The sequence below is a fragment of the Mus caroli genome, unplaced genomic scaffold (assembly GCF_978045245.1).
Source record: "Mus caroli unplaced genomic scaffold, Mus_caroli_1 scaffold_7, whole genome shotgun sequence".
In the NCBI taxonomy this organism is placed as follows: domain Eukaryota; kingdom Metazoa; phylum Chordata; class Mammalia; order Rodentia; family Muridae; genus Mus; species Mus caroli.
In genome coordinates, this window is record NW_028227262.1 from 46300276 (window position 1) to 46322507 (window position 22232).

The window sequence follows — 22232 nt, forward strand, 5'->3', positions numbered from 1 at the left end:
AATTAGTGAAGTGGAATGCTAAGGGCAAAAAAGGATTAAGCATTGAGGAGTGTGGAGGTATGAAGGAAACCAGGATATGGAGAAAAAGGATAACACAAAGGAATAATGTATGAAAAAAATAGGAAGGAAGGCTACTATGTCCCAACCCAATTAAAATCGATAATTGTTGAAATAGTAGATTATATGTGAAATGAAAGCTAAGGGAGACTTATGGGGATAAACTTATTACAAGATGATGGGGACGAGTGGCAGATGGGAAGAGGGTGGTTGTAGTTAGGCAAAGCAAATTTAAGGATTATAAAAAGCCTCATGGAACCCCCTAGTTAGTAAGCTAACTTCAATATATTGTTTAAAAAATAAAAAGATTTTGAACAAAATTGCCCTTACGGGTACAGTGTGTTTCAAGAGTCATGAAATGAAATCACAGTGCAATACCTGGGATCCCTTCTTAAGAATTATTTACCAGGGAAGCCCTAGAGAGATCTCTAAAACAACACAGGCTTCTGTCATTGCCAATTGCCATCCTAAGTATATGCTGAGACTCTATTGAAGAAACCATGTGATTCCATTTAGGGCACAGATAAATCAGCCTCAAACCAATCAGGAAACTTCTTCTCTGAGAACGAGGCTTGATAGTTCCAGAAAGGAACTCTGCAGGCTACTGTGGAACAAAACCATCCACAGTCTTACACAGTTCTGTACCCTTCATGTTTTGATACTGAGCTGTCAGACTTGATATGTCTACTGTCCCTATAGTGGCATGACTGTGATGGGGGTAACTAACTGCTCTCTAGTTGGATATGAGGACTGCTCAACAGGACAGAATTTCAAGTTTGATATTAGAATCTTGTTCAAAATGTTGTGATTAGGAAGTCATATTTCCTAGGGTAGAACTTGCTGTTTTCTTCTGTTGAAACAGTCATTCATGGAGTCAAATTGTCTTTTAAATATCTGCATTTATATCCAGAGACCTGGGCTACTTTCAACCCTTGTCAGAAATGCTGCTATTTTCATTGGGTAGCAGTGAATGGAGATGCATAATTCATATTCATCAACATCTCTGTCTCTGATGCTGTCTCTCTCTGTCTCTCTCTGTCTCTCTCTCTCTGAGACTCTGTTTCTGTCTCTCTGTCTCTCTCTGTCTTTGTCTCTCTCCCCTCCCTTTCTTGTGTGTATGTCTGTGCACCCAGGAATGCACATGTCACACATGTTACAGTGCCCCAGTGGAGCTCAGAAGACAACTGACAGGATTTGGTTTTCTTTCTTCACCTGCCAGGGATGGAACTCAGATAATCAGACTTGGCTACAAGTGCCTTTCCCCACTGAGTAGTCATGGAGGCCTCATATTCTGATTCTTAATGACAGAATATGCTTTTCCATAGAGTTCTTTATTTCTGTTGCCCTGGCTTTAGCAATACACAGTAAGAAGCACCATCAGGAGCTCCTTGCCTAAGTAGCATTCTTTTGACCTGTTGTTAGAGCTAAGTATCAACCTTTCTAATGCATTCATTCTTAATTCCACTAATCATGGTAGAGAGGAGTCATCAAACAAGAGTCAATCGAATGCCTCTGTGTGTTAGTCCTCCAACACTTTGTCACATGACAAACTGCGACTTGGAATATAACCTCTTAACTCAAATACATCATGAGTGCATTAAATGTTATGAATGCCTTTAGCAGCATCAAGCTTTCTGAATGGCACTCTTCATCGTGGAGCTGTCACACAGAAGTTATCCAGACATTATATACTTTATGGCACCCATTCTTTTTCCCAACCTCAAGAAAGACAGCTGTACATAACTTTCCAATTCAAATTTTTATAAAATCATCTTTCGAGATGAGGCGTCCTGGCATCATGGGCACTAAACTTTGGTGCCAATATAAAAATGTTCATCTGCATTTATATTTAGTACTTGCTAATGCTATTCATTTGTGGAGTTTAATTAAGAATTTTAAGATGGTTGATGATGTCTTTTAATTGAGATATAAAAGAACGGAACATATTAAGCAAATACCCAACAGGTTTATAATTGAGAAAATTGAAGTTCTTGCCGGATGTGTCTCATTTAAAGTAGTTTTCCTGAGAGTATATCAAAAATTAAATTGATAACTGGAAATGAAGCTATGCCAAACATTATAGTTAAATGCTCTAGTTATACTAAGGGCAAGAAACACTGAGTGAGGTAGTATATGCTAAAAGCTAGAATGTTGGTATTTGGGATATAATAAAGTTCCAGAGAATTTCCTGATCTTAAAGCTTGAGATGACGCTCATGGTCTGTTCTCAGTCAGGGGAGAGGAATGGGAGGATTACAAAATTGTGTGTAGTGTGGTGGTGGTGGTTTTGGTGGTAGTGGTGTTTGTGTGCACATGTATAAATACTTGTTCATGCGTTTTCAAGGTCACTCTATCATATGGAGAGATACATATTTGTATCTATCAGGGTAGATTTTCGACATCAACGGGTCATCTACTGCTAAGGCTTCTGAAATCTGCTGTAAGAGATGCTTAAGTCTTTATTATCTAATCTCTCTTCTTCCCAAGACATAACATTTTCATTTGTATATACTTTTGTACTTTAAATTTTAAACTAAGAACCCTTCTTAAGAGTGCTGTAACTGCCAAAGTAGGGGATTCTGTAAGACTAATAGGTCCCTGTGTCTGTTTGTGCACTGCTGATATACAAAGATGAACACTTGTCTTCATTATTCCTGGATCTTAGCAAGAAATATAAGTTGTGCTTATTTGCTAACTAACACAGAGAAACATAAGCAGCTGCATAGATACAGCTATACTGACTGGATTGTTTCCATGGCAACAAGTAGGCCATCAAAATATTTATACCCATCTATTATGTTTTAATTTGTTTTAAAGAAATGTGTTTAAATGACAAAATATATGAATTTGTTTTCTTAAATAAATTCATGAGTTTGTCATTCTTATTCCTCATGTTAAATGATTTTAAACGTTTACTTTATGCAATGTAACAAGATGTCATATAAAATGTCATTTTAATTACTCCCTATAAATTGTGGCTTGAATGCCTTTCACTGTTTGTAATATTTTTAAATTGAGATACATGACATAGTAAGTTGGACCCAGCATTAGAAACCCTCTCAGAAGATGAGTATATAAGTATTCTCAGCAATCAACAATTAAAGATACCAATCTAAGCTATTGATGATTTCTCAACAATACACATAAATTATTTGTTTCCTGTATGATTATGGAATTTATTTTTTTTTACTGAGATGTTCACTTGGTAAATTGTTTGCTTAGCAAGTATGAGGACCAAGGTTTGATTTCCACAGCCACATCTAATAAAACTTTCTGGTTATGGTGGTATTTATTTTTATTCCCAGCACTGGGAGGGTACAGAAAAATTTGAGGTTCCCTGGAAAGCTAGTCTTGCCTAGTTGGCAAGGTTCAGGACTCAGTCACAGAAATCTAAATAGGGACTTGAGAGATTGCTCAGCCAGTACAATGCTTACTGTGCATTCCTCAAATCTGACTTTGAATTTCCAGAACCTTTTGTAAGAGCCAAATGCACTAGTATGCATCTATATAGTAGAGCATTCTACAGAAAGATTATAGGTAAAACAAGGAGCAGCCATGGAACCTAATCACCCAGCTAGCTAGCCTGATTTATAAGCCTGCTGTGGAGAAACAGAGAGAGAGAGAAGGAGAGAGAGAGAGAGAGAGAGAGAGAGAGAGAGAGAGAGAGAGAGAGAGAGAGAGAGAGAGAGAGAGAGAGAGTCTCAAAGTAGAAGGTTAGAACCAACACATAAAATCCTAAAAACAGTCACTGAACTTGGCCAGACACTATTGTGAATGCCAAGAAGTGCATGCTGAAAGGAGCCTGATATGGCTGTCTCTTGAGAGGCCCTGCCAGAGCATTACAAATACAGAGACAGATGCTTGCAGCCAACCATTGGAAAACAGATCAGTGTGGGGTCCTTAATAGAGGAGTTAGAGAAAGGACTGAAGGAGTTGAAGGGGATTGCAACCCCACAGGAAGAACATTATCAACCAACCAGTCCCCCAACAACTCCCAGGGACTAAGCCATCAACCAAGGAGCACACACGGCTCCAGCTGCATATGTTGCAGAGGATGGCCTTGTCCTGCATCAATGGGAGGAGAAGTCCTTGGTCCTGAGATTCTTGGTCCTATGAAGGCTCAATGGATGCCCCAGTGTAGGGGAGGTGGAAGTAGGTGTGTGGGTGGAAGAACACCCTCATAGAAGCAGAGGGAAGGAGGATGGGATAGGGGGTTTCTGGGAGGTGAGGGGTAACTGGGAAAGGGGCTAACATTTGAAATATAAATTAAAAATTCCAATAAAAATCACTAGAAATTCTTAAAAACAAAACAAAACAAAAACTATAATATGTCTATATTGACAGTCACCAACAGCTGTCTAATTAGACTTCGGGTCTGCTCTGTGGGTGGAAATTTATACTTAGTACTGTAAAACGAGATAATTGCTCGTGTCTGGAAGGGGCACAGATGATGGAGGAGGACCATATATTATCATTTTCCTTAACATGTATAATTTTTAACCAGATTCTAAATATTTTCCCCTATATTTCAAGATAAGTGTAGCTCTCATATCTCATCAAATAAATGTCTGTTTGCAGCATATAGAGACTGTTAGATGCATGGGATGCACAGAATAATGTGTTTTTAGGTTTAATCTCAACGGATACATCTGTAACTCTACTTCTATAGCCAAAGCTCAGGAAACATCACAAGAGTGAGGGTAGAAAGACTATAAGCCAGAGGACCAGAATATCTGCTGCTAGAGTGTGTCCACTAGAAGTTGCAGGTAAAATGCACCTTCAAGATGATATGTTTATCCAAATAGGATCATATAATGAAAATATAGGTTAGCAGGCCAATTAGTGTGGAAGAAGTCCCACAGTTCAAAAGCTACAGTTGAGCCGGCCATGGTGGCACACACCTTTAATCCCGGCACTTGGGAGGCAGAGGCCAGCCTGGCCTACAGAGTGAGTTCCAGGACAGCCAGAGCTACAAAGAGAAACCCTCTCTCAAAAACAAACAAACAAACAAAGCTACAGTTGATAAATGGCAGGTGGGAGAGGAAGTATCCGTTTTCTTCTGGGAGGCCTTTGCAGATAGGTTGTCCAATGAGATCCTACAAAGATTGTCCAATCCCAAATATTCCCGAATCCTATTGCAGGCAATATTAAAAAATGCAACTCACACTACACCAGCAGGCCCCTGCAGACTGTCCTGCCTGGTCTCATCTTGTGCAAACTGACTCAGAGCTCCAAAAGCTCTCCACCCACCTCACTAAGTTCCCACTGTCAGATTGCTACCACATCAGTCCCATGCTTCAAAACTCTCACAACTTTTGGGGTACACTTCTGGCAAACCCACTCTTCGCCACTGTACCTTTCTCTCTGGAACCCTGTCATGCCGATGCATGAAGGAAAATACCACACAAACTTAGTTCAGAATCAGTGGTAACTCAATCATTGGGCACAACAACTAAGGTCCAAATTAAAAGCCATACTGAGCGAAATCCTCAGATAGTATATTCAAATGGATCTGCCACCTGAAATGAGGTCTCCACTATCTACATCCTCACCTCCCACTCACTGTCCCTGTCCAAAAGCCAGTATCTCTCTTCAGTGCCTATTCTCTTCCTCCCTCCAAACCGGAAGTCCCGCCTCCTTGCCCAGTGATTGGTTTCTTTATTCATTAGAAGGGTCACAGGAAATCCTGTGTATGTGATTCACTACTTGTCCCAGGCAACCCCTCCTGGAGAAGCTGAATTAACATCAAAATACAAACAGCACCAGGGCTTCCCACAATAGAACCCTATACATATGCGCAATGCTAAATGTACTCAGAAGGTTGTATATTCATAGACACATATATACAGAAGTACACAAATATACACAAACATATATGATATACAAAACATGGTCATGAATGTGGAAAGGAGGGAATAGTAGGAGTTGCACACTGGAAGATGGGTTGGGAATGCTGTTGATGGAGAACTCATCCAGGAAGTTTAAATCAATAAAATAAAAACAATTAAAAATTCCAAATCTCTATTTCTCTTGAATTGGAAGGGTATTCCTTTTCAGATTGTTCATTAAAAATATCTTTAATGGCCCTCTCATATTACAATGAAGATTGTCGGCAGAAATGCACCGCTTAATTAAAGAAAAAGTAAATTTCCATTCATTTTGTATGCTAACTAATGAACAGTTAGGGCAGAAAAAAGTAAATTCAACTAGGTCCTCACCAGGGTGCTTGCCCAGTGCCAGCCCATGGGAACTTTTGTCACATGCCAGCTATGTTCTTATTCGAGGGTGTTGATGAGTGACCATTAAAGATAAACTGACTCTTAGTAAGGTCAGGGTGAGGTTTCTTTTCCTGATAGTTCTGCTTGGTTGGGTGGCCTGTAGAGTTGGGAACATTACTGCAATACACTAATTAATTTTGGCTTCTATTATTTTGGGATGGAAAGAAATGAGTTTTTACTATAACACCTTATATCTTCTATTAAAATTGTATTAACAAACTGCTTTAAGACCCAATGGATTGAGTGTTTAATTAAAAAAATATTATCTAACAACTATTCAACTTATTATACAAGGCAGAAGACAAGAAACTATTTTTGTCTTAGAAAAGGGAGCATGTAATAAAAAATAGAGGTAATTGGTTGACTCCTTCAAAAGACATAAGACTTACTTTGGTGCAAATCACAAATAAGTCTGGCTAGACTGTGGTTAGGGTGAGCCACAGACCTCTCCTTGCCTGGAGAGGGGAAGCTGCTTGCTAACATTTATTGATCGCCTAAAGTGTTCCAAGCATTTTGTGATTATTTTCTCACACAATGATCTCAGCAGGCCTCTAACACAGGCGGAAATATCTGCTTATTTCAGAAAAGCCTGATACCAGAGTCTGAGAAGTCTCTATGAAGGGCTGGGGCTAATTTTCATGCTGGATATTCCTAGTGAAGTCTGAGAAGTCTCTATGAAGGGCTGGGGCTAATTTTCATGCTGGATATTCCTAGTGAAGCAGGACTTTCGCTGTTTTGTAAAGAAGCCATTGAGCCATTTTAACCTTGTCTATTCAGAAGCTTTTTTTTTTTTAACTGCTTGAGAATATAATTAAGATAAATGTGTTGGAGTAGTGTTCGCCTTTTCAGAATAGTGTTATTTTATAGGATCTCTTTATTTTCCGATGACTGCATAGCTGCTACTCAGTGTAAGGAACAAACACACCCTTCTGTAAATGACTGTGGAAACCTGCCTGAGCAGCATAAAATGCCACAGTAGATTTCAAAAAGGGCATTCTAGAGTCGTCTTTTATTATTTTTAATTAGGTATTTTCTTCATTTACATTTCCAATGCTATCCCAAAAGTCCCCCATACCTCCCACCCCAGTCCCCGCCCCCCAACTCCCACTTCTTGGTCCTGGCTTTCCCCTGTACTGAGGCATATAAAGTTTGCAATACCAATGGGCTAATATCCACTTATCAGTGAGTACATATTGTGAGAGTTCCTTTGTGATTGGGTTACCTCACTCAAGATGATATCCTCCAGATCCATCCATTTGCCTAAGAATTTCATAAATCCATTGTTTTTAATAGCTGAGTAGTACTCCATTGTGTAAATGTATCACATTTTCTGTATCCATCCCTCTGTTGAGGGACGTCTGGGTTCTTTCAAGCATCTGGCTATTCCTCCACTTTTTCCTCTATAAGTTTCAATGTCTCTGGTTTTTTTTTTGTTTTTTTTTTGTGGAGTTCTTTGATCCACTTAGACTTGAACTTTGTACAAGGAGATAACAATGGATCAATTCGCATTCTTCTACATGATAACTGCCAGTTGAGCCAGCACAATTTGTTGAAAATGCTGTCCTTTTTCCAGTGGATGGTTTTAGCTCCTTTGTCAAAGATCAAGTAACCATAGGTGTGAGAGTTCATTTCTGGGTCTTCAAATCTATTCCATTGATCTACCTTCTGTCACTGTACCAGTACCTGAAGTTTTTTATCACAATTTCTCTGTAGTACATCTTAGGGTCAGACATGGTGATTCCACCAGAGGTTCTTTTATTGTTGAGAATAGTTTTGCTATCCTAGGTTTTTTTGTTATTCCAGATGAATTTTAAAATTGCCCTTTCTAACTCGGTGAAGAATTGAGTTGGAATTTTGATGGGGATTGCATTGAGTCTGTAGGTTGCTTTCAGCAACATAGTCATTTTTACTATATTAATCCTTCCAATCCATGAGCATGGGAAATCTTTCCATCTTCTGAGATCTTCTTGATTTCTTTCTTCAGAGACTTGAAGTTATCTTTCTACCTTCTCTCTTCCTCTCTGCCTTTTTACAATAAAGCTCTAAAACCAAAGACCATCTCTGCTCATCATGACCCTCAGTGTATGAATGATGAAATAGGCTTTCCTCTAAAGAGCTGCATCTAAGCCTGCACCCATTGGAAGGACTTCCTGCACTCCATCCATGGACTGGACCAAGGACTCTTGCCCACATAGGAACCACCCAATGTTCCCTCTCCCCCTGCCCTCTTCTCTCTTCATCCCCAGGGCTGAACGAACTGCCCCCGGGGCTCCCCGATTTGTTCTCAGCTCTTCCATGTTGTCCAGTGATGTCCTGAGATGCCCAAGAGCTAGAACCGCTTATCTCTGGCCTCTGTGAAGCCTAGAGACCATGGACTGCTTCTTACCCACCCCTGGTGGACTGGGGTCCGTAGCTTCACACAGGCAGACACCCACCAGATGCCATGTGTAGAGCACATGGCAGTTGCCCATGTTTGCCTGCCCAGCGCACTGGAACTCTGGCTGGACATGGGTTCTCTTCCACCCTCTTTATTCTACCATGCTCGCAACCCTAGAGGTGGGTTGGTAAGCAGGGAAAGGAGGGAGGGGGGAAGCGGTTTTCGGAGGGGAAACCAGGAATGGGGATAACATTTAAAATGTAAATAAAGAAAATATCTAATAAAAAATAAAACCATGTAATTTTTGAAAAACATCATCTCAAAACTGACACTGGTAGCAAGTTCTCCCAGCATCCTTCAAACCTTGTTACAGGGTCTGCCTGGCTGCCACACCCCACTGCCTATAGTGAATTTCTTCAGCCCAGGGATGGGCTAGGCTGCCTTGCACTATGATAACCTCAGCCATTTTGGCTACTGCCCCTTTTGGCCTGTGGGCCTCCTGGCCTTTTGGCTGCCACTCTGGTTTTTCCTCTTTCTTCCTTTCCCTTCTCAGTACCCCCTTCTCCTCACATGGCCCAGCTCAGTTGGCCAGTCATGTTCAATCTGGAGCCTTCTTGGTGCCACTGTGTATGTTCTCCATCATATCTGCAATAAATCTCCTCTAACATACCCAAGACCATTCATGTCTGAATTTCCTTCCTTCCTTCCTTCCTTCCTTCCTTCCTTCCTTCCTTCCTTCCTTCCTGCTTCCTTCCTTCCTTCCTTCCTTCCTTCCTTCCTTCCTTCCTTCCTTCCTTCCTTCCTTCCTTCCCCTCCCTCCCTCCTCCCTACTCTTTCTTTCTTTCTTTTTTTCTTTCTTTCTTTCTTTTTCTTTCTTTCTTTCTTTCTTTCTTTCCTTTTCTATTCTTTTTTTTCTTTTCATTAATTCATGAAACTCATGTTTCCATGAACTCACGATTTTGATCAATCTTAAGAAATATGTACAAACCATGCCTTTAAGAAAGAAAACATGTCTAGACTAAATAGAGACCTCTCAGACTGGAAGAGTAAAGATCCATATGCAATCAGAAATTAGATATCTGCTGATACATCACTAAAGATAATCTATGGATGGGATATAAGCACATGAAGAGAATCTAATCATTAGCCTTTAAGGTGATGCAAATTAAAACCAGTTTGAGTTATTACTACACACCTGTCATCATTTACCCCCCTGCATGCACCCAGCTGTGCTCTGTTCTCTGATACATCTGACACACATTTATTTAACTGTCCATACATAAATATCCATGGTGCAAGGTGGATTCTTGACACATTTAAATAATAGTTATTTTATTGTTTATGAGTATGGGTGCTTTCCCTGTGTATATCTATGGGCTTCATGTAAATACAGTGCTGGCAGAGCTGAGAATAGGGTTCAGGTTCCCTGGAACTGGAGTTAAGGAGGAATATATTTTGCTGTGTGGGTGCTGGGTGCTGAACCCAATGTCCTCTTAACCTCTGAACTCTCTCCCATGCCCTCCTGTCCCATGCTTTATATTTCCTATAGTCTTTAATAAGACTCTAGAATAATCTTGAGATATTTAACTTGGATTGAATGTTATATATTTTCATAGGAAACCACAAAGTTATATTTGATATATCTAAGTTTCATATAGTGAAATTATTAGGCATCTTAATTTGGTATGTTCAAATGGTTGTGAAATACCTACACATTGAAATACAAATCCCTGGTAGTAATGATAGGTGGGAAGTTTGAGACACGCTAAAGAGATGCTAACTTAGGGAAACCATCTACTACAGTCACAAATGTTCGCTGTCAGGGATGCCCTGATACGTTGGAGTTGCTGCATTTATGTTTCTTAGCTAGGGGTGCTAGTGAATGCCCCATGAACTAGCCCTATCAGCAATCAAAGGGATGCTCCCTTACCCTTCCTTACAGTAGAGTGGATTGATATATTCCAGGCCAATCTGGACCAAGCAGTATTTGAATATAAGCAAAAGATATTTTTACCCACGAAGAGACAGTGCTTTTTTTCTTTCCTTCATGTTTTCTTGTTTATTCATACATGTATGCTTGATTGATGGCTAAAATCAGTGACTAAAGAACTCCTCAGTAGAGCTGCTTAAAGGTGCCATTGATGAACTTACTTGCCTTGCAAGCCTGAGCATCTGCATTAGGTGAAAATATATTAGGCTGAGTTCAGTCCCAAAGTGGATAGAGAAAAGCAAACAGAAAAGTAATTCCCTGTCTCCCACATGTCTACCTAGAAATGACTACAGCTCCATAGTCATACTACAAATAAATAAAATTGAAATGTTAAAAATATCCAGGGTGTAAAATTATGTAGAAAATTATAAAGGAAACAAGGACCTCATGGTAAAGGAACAATAACGATAACTACTTAGCTCCCTAAAGAAACATTTTTTAAAATTAATTTTCTATAAGTAGATTTAATTTTTATTTAACAGTTCAGTGCTTAAATGGTTCAGCATTCCAGTTACTACTCAGTTACACTACAGGAGGTTTAATGTTTTGAGAATCTTTGGTATTTGCTACAGCTTTAAGTTATAATGTCATGGTGTAGTAGTGTATACTACATACTGCATTTGTAGTAGACATACGTGTGATGTCATACATTTCTGTAAGGTAGCTCCCAATCCAAATGGGTCCACACAGTCCTGTCCTCTCTGGTTGCACTGTTCACTTTGGTAAAATCCTCCACTCTAAGGTAAATACATCTCACCAGCCCACTACTTCTCAATAACAAATAAAAATGTTGAATGTAAAAATCCAATTTCCTGCTGTACTGATTTATGGTGCTTTGAATATTTCTAAATGTCATCAATTTGAAAATAAGTTCTTGTCTCTTTATGTGTTCCAAAGGGAAGTTTCTAATTTTTATTTAGAATATATGCTCTATTACATGTTATATTGCAACACAGAGATTTTGTAACAATGTTTAAGAGCGAAAACAAAACGTGTGTGTGTGTGTGTGTGTGTGTGTATAACTGTGAGAGAGTGTGTGTGTATGTATGTATGACTATGTGTGTGTATGTTTAGTACACTATTCCATATGTAGATGGTAACCTTAATTCCAAAATATTTTAGGTACATTATAAAGTGCCAGATCTTTATTCTATTTTGTGCAAAGACTTGCTCTTTGTATTTTGAGTGGGCCAATGAGTATATTTAGACTTCAGCTATTTAAAAAAAAGAAAAGAAGTCGATAGTTTTTTTTCCCTCTGTGGTCAGTCAAGCTAGGAAGTCTAAATCTATATATATTATCTTGAGTGTTATTGGAAGAAATTATGCTTTTCCTAAAAATCACTGCTAATAATAAAAATAGCATTTGCCCTTAATTGAGATTTTTAAATGGTCGAATGTTTGTAAATCATCCTTTCTATGATTAAAACAACTAGTATGGTTTTGCAGCTATAAATAAAATTAAGTACATTCATTTAATTGATTGTTGTTCTGTGAGTTTTGCTTACTTTATTTCCAGTCATGTGCATCTTCCTTGCAGCCATTCACAACATGACTCAGACTGGTACCTACAAGTTCTATATTTTCAAATAGTTCTTTAAATAAAAAATAATATCAGGTAGAGAATAAAGTTTTCACTGGCTGCTTATTATCAGGTATTTAAAATAGTCTGGGAGTGGGTGGTCAGTTAGTGGGATTCACTTTTTCTTTAGGATATGTTGAATTACTTGGGTGGAGGTGAACATCACATTTATTTATGTTGATTTCAGGTTTTTTTTTTTTCACTGAATCCTATTCTGTGGCTATTTTATTCCTACATATGCTTTGCCATTTTAGATGCCTCATAAAATTGCATCCCTGTTACAGCAACATGGGACTCATGTGTATATATTTATTTGTATTTATACAGCTGATTTCCTTGAAGGCTTAAAGAAATGAAATCCTGCCTTCTTCCTGAAGGCAAACATTCCCGTGAGGTTCCTTGGAAGAGATTTGAATGTTGGCCTCCAAATAAAGAGAACCTGTTGCTTTCTTTCTGAAATGTCCTTCTTTTTCTTTCTTTTTTCTTTTTCTAATTAGATCTTGAAAATTTTAAGACCAGGATGAGAAGCACTGTGTCAGTCCGTGAAGGCCAGGGAGTGGTGCTTCTCTGTGGACCCCCACCTCACTCAGGTGGTGAGTACTACAGCCTCTGCTGCTTATCATGTGTATGAGGATCCCGTGCAAGACCTACCCTCCATAATCCACAGTTATTTCTGAGGTTTGTGCGGAGAACTGGAACACAAGAAACAACAACTGTTGGCTAAGCACTGGGATTCTACCACAGAGCATCTCGATTTAGTTGAGCCCCGGGAGATGTCGTACAGTCCCGTCTTTGGTAGTAACACACATGGATGAAATAACTGAATGACTGGTGAGATTGTAGGTGAAGAGGAAAAGAAATCTCTTCAAGTAAGACACATTAACTCTTAAGATATCTGGAGGATCAGTAAAGTGAGTCAAAGAAACAGAAACCGGGCCTTTATCAGGGCTTTATCATACATGGAGATGACCAGAGTTGGTCAGGTTTACAGAAAAGGGATGTGCTTCCCAGTGATCCAGATCTCCTTAGTGCTGAGACATAATTCATGTACACCTTCCTGACATATTGGTTTATATTTTACTGGTGTATAGGCTGAAGACAGTATTTATGTTGTATACAGTGGGAAGGTTTTTAGGGAGCTTATATTAGGGAGTGAAGAACCTATTGAATACATGACCATATCCCAAAATTGAAACTTTTTCTAGATTTCAAAAATTTAAAATGCCTTTTTTAAAAAAAAAAAAAAAGTATCTACCACTTTATTTCCCATGGTATAGTATTTATCGAATGCCCTAAGCACCAGGCAGGTAGAGGAACTAAGAGATTTTCTAGAAGGAACTCTTTCTACATCAACTGGACTCCAACCTGTTTCATGTGCGTAGTGATGACTGAGGGACATCAGTTCTGTAGAGTCTGTGGGCCAGGTCTCAGAGCAGCTGAAGGTCTTGGTAGTACAAGCAAAGGAAGCATTTCAGAGTGCTAATGGCCCTTGCTGGAACCAATGAGGTTTTCTCTGAAATCTCCATGAATTCTGCAGGACATAGAATTCTTCTCTTTTTTTTTTTTTTTAAGATTTATTTATTTATTATATGTAAGTACACTGTAGCTGTCTTCAGACACTCCAGAAGAGGGAGTCAGATCTCGTTACGGATGGTTGTGAGCCACCATGTGGTTGCTGGGATTTGAACTCCTGACCTTCGGAAGAGCAGTCGGGTGCTCTTATCCACTGAGCCATCTCACCAGACCCTAGAATTCTTCTCTTTCTTGACTCCTTTTTAATATCTTTGATCACTTCATATTACTTCATTTCTCCTTGGTTCTTTCTCTGTGGTTAAAATACTTACAAGCATTGGTTTTGGTGAATGAAGATCCTATCATACTTGATTCAACTCTCATATTCCTTCTAATAGTGCCTAATGAAGTAAGCATGAAAAATAAGTATCAGGAAAATAATAATAGTTCTAATGTACATTATTGAGATTACCTTAGCTGTTAATCAGTATTCTAGGCATCATCTGCAAATGAGTTTCATTAGGTATGTAGAAGATAAGGATGAGTCTCCTCTAAGACGAAGTCTAGAAGTCTAGGAGCTGATTCCTAGTGATAGTGACAATGAAATCTTTTTTCTTTTTTCTTTTTTTTGTTTTTTAAATACTTTTTTTAAATTTATTTTTTTATGTATATGAGTACACTGCAGTTGTCTTTAGACACACACCAGAAGAGTGCATCAGATCCCATTACAGATGGTTGTGAGCCACCATGGGGTTGCTGGGAACTGAACTCAGGACCTCTGGAAGATCAGTCAGTGCTCTTAACCACTGAGCCATCTCTCCAGCATGAAATCTTAGCCAGACATGATCCATGTGGCTTCATGACCTTGTCAGAAAGCCTTCCCACCCAGCTTATATTTGACTTCAGTTTAAGAGTTTCAAAGATTAAATCAGAAAAGACTTGGACCATGGAAGCTTTCAGGCTATAAAGAAGTAAAACTGTAGCCCCTGTAGCTATTTTCCAAAGGAAAAGACACAGAGTGGTCTGTGAAACCATCCCAATCCAAGGACTTCTGATATTTCAAATCCAGGGCAATACACTAATCTATGGTTATAGCAAAGTATAATTAGAAGTTATTTTATCACTATGTTTATTTACTAGAATAATAATAATAATAGGTTTTCCCCTGAGTCAATGGCCTATTTGAGTTTTATGTTCTTGCCATCATTAACAATATAAAATACAGGTTCAATCTCACAGAATAGGCTCTAACTCCAATTTAAAAATGTAGTTAGTTACTCCCTTAACATTGGTCTCACTGTTGTATTAGTGGGCATAGCTTGCAGACAGATAGTTATAGCTCACAGAGTTCACAGATGGGTGAGTTTCTTGATTATTTTTCTCCTCTGGTGCTTGTATAGAACCTTCCAGCACTATCAGTGCTGGCCAGTACAGGTGAAACTTCCAGATGAGTAATATATATATATATATATATATATATATATATATATATATATATATAATATTCAGTGTCATAAGTATGTGAGGTGTTCAGCACTATGGTCTTATCAGCAGGGTGTGGAGGGTAACCAATAATATTGGCAGTAGCCTGACATTTGTGGGAGTTATGTGGATCCTCTTTGGGCAACAATTCAAAAAGGTATAACTGACTACTGGTACTGGGGTTTTTATTTGGTAGCATTGATATCAAGTTGTGCTGTTCTCTCTCCCGTTATATGTCATTCCATTTAAATTACACACACAAACAGATATGCACGCACAAGCATGTGCATGCACAGACACACAATGATGCTTCTTCAGTGGTAAGCTTCATTTGGATTGCAAAACTTTCTACATGTTAGTTATCCTTTCCCATGCTCTCTCTCTACTTTACATCCCTACATCAACCCCTTTAAGTCCCCTCTTCTGATCTTCTGCTTTAACCTTTTAAAATAGGAGACAAAAGAGTTCATAGTTTTGTTTTCATTTGTAAGTCCATTCTTTGCAGAATCACATAGAGACCAGCACTAAGGAATGTTGCATAAACAGTCAACCTCCCTGAGCTGACTCAAAGGCTGTGTTCAGACAGGCTCTCTAGCACATTACATCTAAGACTGACACTTTAATTGCAAATTAATTAACCTGAATCTTGAAATAATGCAGATTCTGGTTCAGTGAGTCTGAATGCTGTGTTTTAAGAAGCTTTTCTGATAAGATGCCACTGCTAGTCCATAGGCCATTCAGCAGCAGGGTCTGAACTGTTGCATTTAGCAAATTCTGTGCTTTACCTGTTTATCTCATTCTGCCCTTCAGGCTTCTTCCTTGCCTAGCACCTTTGCTTGGCCCACACTACAATGAATTTAGCTTATCCAGGCAAAATATTATGTGTCCACTGAGAGATCACCCTACCATCTACCTCACATTTGAGCCTGAAGCAATGTCTTCAAGGTACTACTCACCCTGATTTATTTCATTGTTGGGTCTTCCAGGTCTCTAACCGATTTGTATATTTTTATTGTCCCATAAAATTTGTGTCTAAGTCCTAAGGCTGTAGTGATATAGCTGGCCTTTTAATGATGATCACAAAGTCCAAGAAATAAAAGGGACTGTGATTTTAATACATGACTTCTAATCCCCCAGATGTGATCTGAAAGCAAACATGGTATCTAACATAAGTTTGGTTTATGTCTAAGAATCAATAAAAATGAATGAAGAATTAAATTCCTTTATACCAAAGGGTGCAGATACAAATCATTAGCTTAGCGTTTTACTCTACAAAATTTATGAATGTCTCAAATCTCCACGAACATATTCTTTTCAGTGTATCACAATGAGGTAGAAATTAAAAGGCATGAAGAAACACTGGACTGTATGCATCATGCATCCTTTGATCATAGATAGATAGCAGGTACCCAAAAGAACACGAACAGTACTGTCTCTAATCTTTTACAGAGAACCCATGAGATGGCAGAAAGTTTATTACTTTACAGACATTGCTCATTTTGTAATTTTGGAGTTATAGCATCAGACCTAATGCTAAAGGATTTTGTTGTGTGTTTGTTTACAATTGCTTTTGGCTTAGATCTTTCTAAAGTCAGCATTATGATCAGTAATAGAGCTGCTATTTAGTGATAGTTAACAATTATTCTTCAGGTTGGCTTTTTATCATAGTTCTTTCTTTGTTCTATTTCTCTTTATATTGTTGGCTACATACAAATTCAAATGAAACCTTTTGTTTGGGTTAGAGATGCAGGTCAGGGGTAGACTGCTTTCTATTCTAGAATGAACCCTGAGAGGTTCTACCAGCACCTGAACAATACAGATGCAGATACAGCCAACCATTGGTCTGAGTCTGGGGACCCCAGTGGAAGAGCTAGGGGAAGAACTGAAGGAGTTGGAGGGGGTTGCAACATGATAACAAGAACAATACCGACTAAATGGAGCACCCAGAGCTCCCTGGGACTAAACCACTGACCAAAGAGTGCACATGGAGGGAGCCATGACTCCAGATACATATTTAGCAGAGGATGGCCTTATCTGACTTCAATGGGAGAGGAGGGAGGCTTGATGCCCCAGTGGAGGTGTAACCTGGAAGGGGGATATCATTTGAAATGTAAACGAATAAAATTATTTTTTTTAAAAAAAACATATCCTAACACTACCAGAACTTTTTTCTCATTTCCATGAAATAAATTCCTAACTTTTTTGTTTATTTGAATAGCCTCTAAACACTGACACCATTGAATACACTAGCAAGATTTTGCTGAAAGGACCCTGATATAGCTGTCCTTTGTGAGGCTATGCTAGGGCCTAGCAAACACAGAAGTGGATGCTCAGTCAGCTATGGGATGGATCACAGGGCCCCCAATGGAGGAGCTAGAGAAAGTACCCAAGGAGCTAAAGGGATCTGCAACCCTATAGGTGGAAGACATTATGAACTAACCAGTACCCCGGAGCTCTTGACTCTAGCTGCATATGTATCAAAAGATGGCCTAGTCGGCCATCACTGGAAAAAGAGGCCCATTGGACTTGCAAACTTTATATGCCCCAGTACAGGGGAATGCCAGGGCCAAAAAGTAGGAGTGGGTGGGTAGGGAAGTGGAGGGGGAGGGTATGGGGGACTTTTGGGATAGCATTGGAAATGTAAATGAGGAAAATACCTAATAAAATATTAAAAAATAAAATAAAATAAAATAAAGTGTTATATCAAAATAGAGTTGGGGAGATGAACTAACATAGTTTAAGAAGTCAGCGACTTTTCTATACTTCAATCTGAGTCGCTTTGAAGGAAAACAGTCATCCATTTATCTAACACCATTAAACTAGTTGTCTGCCATCGTTGGAGAGAATTGCTAATTCATCATGGGTATCCATACATCTGTTGATTAGAGACACTGTTATCATATGAGAAATTTTTTTAATCTTTCCTTTATTCTGTCATGTGTTCTATCATTTTTACTCCATTGTCTTTTTGCAGGACAATTCAGGATCTTACTGAAGAAAGGGGAAATAATGTCCTAAGTTACCAGACCAGCAAATGATAAGCCAGAAATAAGATACTCAACATAGATTTTTTGGGAGTAATTATTAATCTAGTTTCCAATAATGTGAAATACGGAGATGAGTGCAATTTCAATGCAGATGCTGGCTATCATAAAATCATTAGGAACTCAAATTCATGAGAAAAATCACCCTGCTATAAATAAGGCCACAGGACTAGTGTCTAGGCATCTCATAATGACATACTAATTAAACATAATTGCCCAGGATAATTAAATTATTCCATACACATGTTTTAATAAAGAGTTGATTTTTCCCAATGATTACTGACAACACCTATTTTGCATGGAGAAAAGACTCAAAGTCTGTCCTAGTGTTTTCTCAGCAAACTAGTCTCTGCTGCACCTTGCGTGTTTGTGCTACATGCAGGCATTTGAACATTCAGTTGTATATGGTGTCATCCACTTCCAACAACATAGCCTTTGGGATGTGAAAGGGAGGGTGTGAGTGTCAAGCAGCAGGTAGCAGAGGTTGAAGCAACTTCATGCTAAAAATTGCTTTGTAAAGTGTTGGCGTGACCAAGGCGAGAACTGAAGCTGCTCAGCCAGATGGTGTGGGATTTACACCCTGGGGAGCTACATCTTTTTCACTTTTTCTCCCTAGATGAATGGGCCAAAATGTAAAAGTCATCTCAGGCAGCTTCGACTGCACCAGATAGAAATTTTCATCTCCCTATCAATTGTCAAGTTAGTGGAGACATTAGCAAGGCAAAAAGACCCACTGCCTAGTGTGGAGTGATGCATGATGCTAAACCATTTCCCAAAATGCTTTTATTTGAAATCATAGGAGCTCAGTTCCTTGTTTTAGGAACTCAGTTTTCCAAAATTTCAATTCAATGTTTATAACCCTGCCACACCTGAAATTGCAGCTCTTTTCCATTGTTAGAGTCAAAAATCTTTTTGAAAATCATCACCATTTCCCCTTAAGCAGAATGCTAACTGGATTTAATTCAAACCTTGTATTTTATATTTCCATCAAAGAAGAAACCAAGGCAGAATGCCCAGTAACAGCATCACAGTGTAACAGGTCTCATCGAAATTGAAATGTTGGGTAATTACTGATCTGTCATTTAAGCTACAGAATATTGTCTTTAAGATATTGCCTCTTGCTAAGTGGTAGATAAATGTATCAAGGCAAAGATGCATTATAGCGTAAATAGATAACATCAGGTTTATATACACATTTTTCTTAATTTCTGTTAATACTCTATGATTGTTAATATACTGAGTGTCAAAAATCCCAACTGATTCATAATGGCATTCATATATGTATATTCTGAATCAGTTGACATATAAGCCCAAGGTGGAAACATATGGATGGCTACAAATGGTTATTAGGCCCATTGTTGCACATTAATTGTGTAGTTAGTTTTGAAATCCTGTGTGTCTATAAATTGCTTAACTGTAAAGCTAAGAGTTTAAAATATCTATTGAGTAGTCCAGCCTTTCACATGTCTTTCCTTCCATCCTTTCATCTATTTATCTATAACTCTAGGCTAGAGTTAGACTAATAAATTGAGCTAAATCTCAAATGTGTACTATGTCCTAACTCTGGAAATTGGAACAGGTTACCTAACTTCTGTATTCTTTGTCTTATTATAAACATGTTTGTCACAATCTATCTTTAGGCAATCATTGTGATTATTTAAGAGGGAACCACATATAAAAAATTAATGTCCATCTCATTTACAAATATGCAAATAAAGCACAATCCCAATATATTTATCACATGGCAAGAGTATGAAATTAAATGTGTCTCATGTGAATTCTTTTTTTTTCTTGGTCACCATTTGGTAATTTTTTTTTATTTTATTTATTATAAAATGTTTTCTTCATTTACATTTCAAATGTTATCCCCTTTCCTAGTTCCCTCTCTGAAAATCCCCTATACCCTTCCCCCTTCCCCTGCTCTCCAACCCACCCTCTCCCACTTCCTGCCCCTGGCATTTCCCTATACTGGGGCCTAGAATCTTCACAAGACCAAGGGCCTCTCCTCCCACTGATGGCCAACTAGGCCATCCTCTGCTACATATGCAACTAGAGACATGAGCTCTGGGGGTACTGGTTAGTTCATATTGTTGTTTATCCTATAGGGCTGCAGACCCCAATTCTTGTAGATGATTACTTATATTGTCCTCTACTACTCCTCCATTAAATTTTCTTGCTTGAAAGATTTGTGCCCATCTTTAAATGACATTATTCTATATTGCCACATTTCCTCTCTTCTTTGAGTTCTTACTTTTTCTGTGTTTGTTTGTTCATTTATTTTAAGCCTGAATCTTACTATGCTTCCCACAATGTATCCTTTTTCTCTTAGCGTACCAAACCCTAAGATTGCATGCAAGCACCATCACATCCCATGAAGAACTATGAACTATGATTAGAGATACAAGAATGAGGATACTTTGAGATGTGCATCCTGTGCCAACATCAGTGCTGAGCCAGGCTTCACCTATGGGCTCTCTTTTATCCTTAAGCAGAACCCACAACTTTCTACCAGGCTTTAAGTGAAGCAGTACAAGTATTGCAAGCTGGGCAGGTCACATGTTTTTCCCAAGGGAGGGTGATATTTGTCTTGAAAGCATACAATTTTGACCTTGGGAACATAGAACAGTTCCTTTATATCCTGTACATAAGAATCCATGGAATGCTGATGCTCAATAGTGAGACATGCAACCGTCTAAGACCGATGACATGATAAAAATGTAAAGACTGAGGTGTGCTAAACCTGATGACTCTCCAGCCCTCCTCCCTAGTAGCTACTACCATAACTAGGATATTCTGCAATAACCATATACCTACACATTGCATATACACCCTTTATTTTGGTGGGCAGTATTTGTGTGCATGTGCATTTGAATGTATGTTTTTGATAACAAAATAAATATAAGGAGAATAGGAAATTTAATACAAAATTCTAGCAACATTAGTTCCACGTTTTGACAACCCTCATATCATTCATTCACTGCTGTCATGAAGGCATCACAATCATAAAAGGGTCATGAGAGGCAATCTGGCAATACCCTAGACTTATTCATTGCTACATACAGGGTCAATCTCTGTCTATATGAGAATCTCCTCAAATTTTAGAGTTGCCACTGACCTGACTATTCCTCATACATCTCAATACAGCAAGAGTCCAGATTTCCTATCATATTTCAATCTCAGGTCCCCTAGATGTCTGCTAGAGGATGAGACTGACTCTCTCTCTCTCTCTCTCTCTCTCTCTCTCTCTCTCTCTTTCTCTCTCTCTCCCCATCCCTCCCTCCTTCTCTTTTGGCAGCCGAATTCTTCCTTCTCTCCTTTTTCCCACCCACAGAAACAAGTCAGACTAAGCCTAAAGACCATACCAAATTACACAGGGAAATTTGGGAGTTTGAATTCATTGCTAGAAAAATAGCATTTCAACAAGAATTTATTTTAAGGCTTGGATCTCTGAGTGCTGATTACTCCCTTTTAAAAACAAAAAAATAGGTTGTCTCAAGTATGATAAAGCTTTTTATCGTAACATTTTACCCTAGAATTGAGGAGAAACACTATACTATCACCATGTCAGAGCTAACAATTAGATTCTTATACTAGCAAAGAGAAGAGATAAACAATGGTTACTTTGTAATTATATACACTTTGTGTTTTGTTTATCTTAATTAGTCTCTCTCTCTCTCTCTCTCTCTCTCTCTCTCTCTCTCTCTCTCTCTCTCTCTCTCAGTGTGTGTGTGTTTGTAAGAGACAGAAAAAGAGAAATAAAGAGGGGGGAAGAGGGAGGGACAGAGGGAAGAAGGGAGAAATGGGAGAGAGAGAGAGAGAGAGAGAGAGAGAGAGGAGAGACATTCATGCCATAGCACAAGTGAAGAGATGGACAACATTTGGAAGTTGATTCATTTCTGTTATGTGTGTCCTTA

At 38.7% G+C, this 22232-nt stretch overlaps 1 protein-coding gene across 4 annotated transcripts in view; it reads left to right on the forward strand.

The window, feature by feature from the left end:
* Positions 1 to 22232, forward strand: part of Cntn3 (contactin 3) — a 361039-nt gene that overhangs the window by 184070 nt on the left and 154737 nt on the right. For all 4 annotated transcript variants that reach the window (XM_021164805.3, XM_029478975.2, XM_029478972.2 and 1 more), the window contains one exon: positions 12778 to 12873. In XM_021164805.3, the coding sequence (XP_021020464.1) occupies positions 12778 to 12873 (96 nt within the window). The remainder of the gene's footprint in view (positions 1 to 12777; positions 12874 to 22232) is intronic.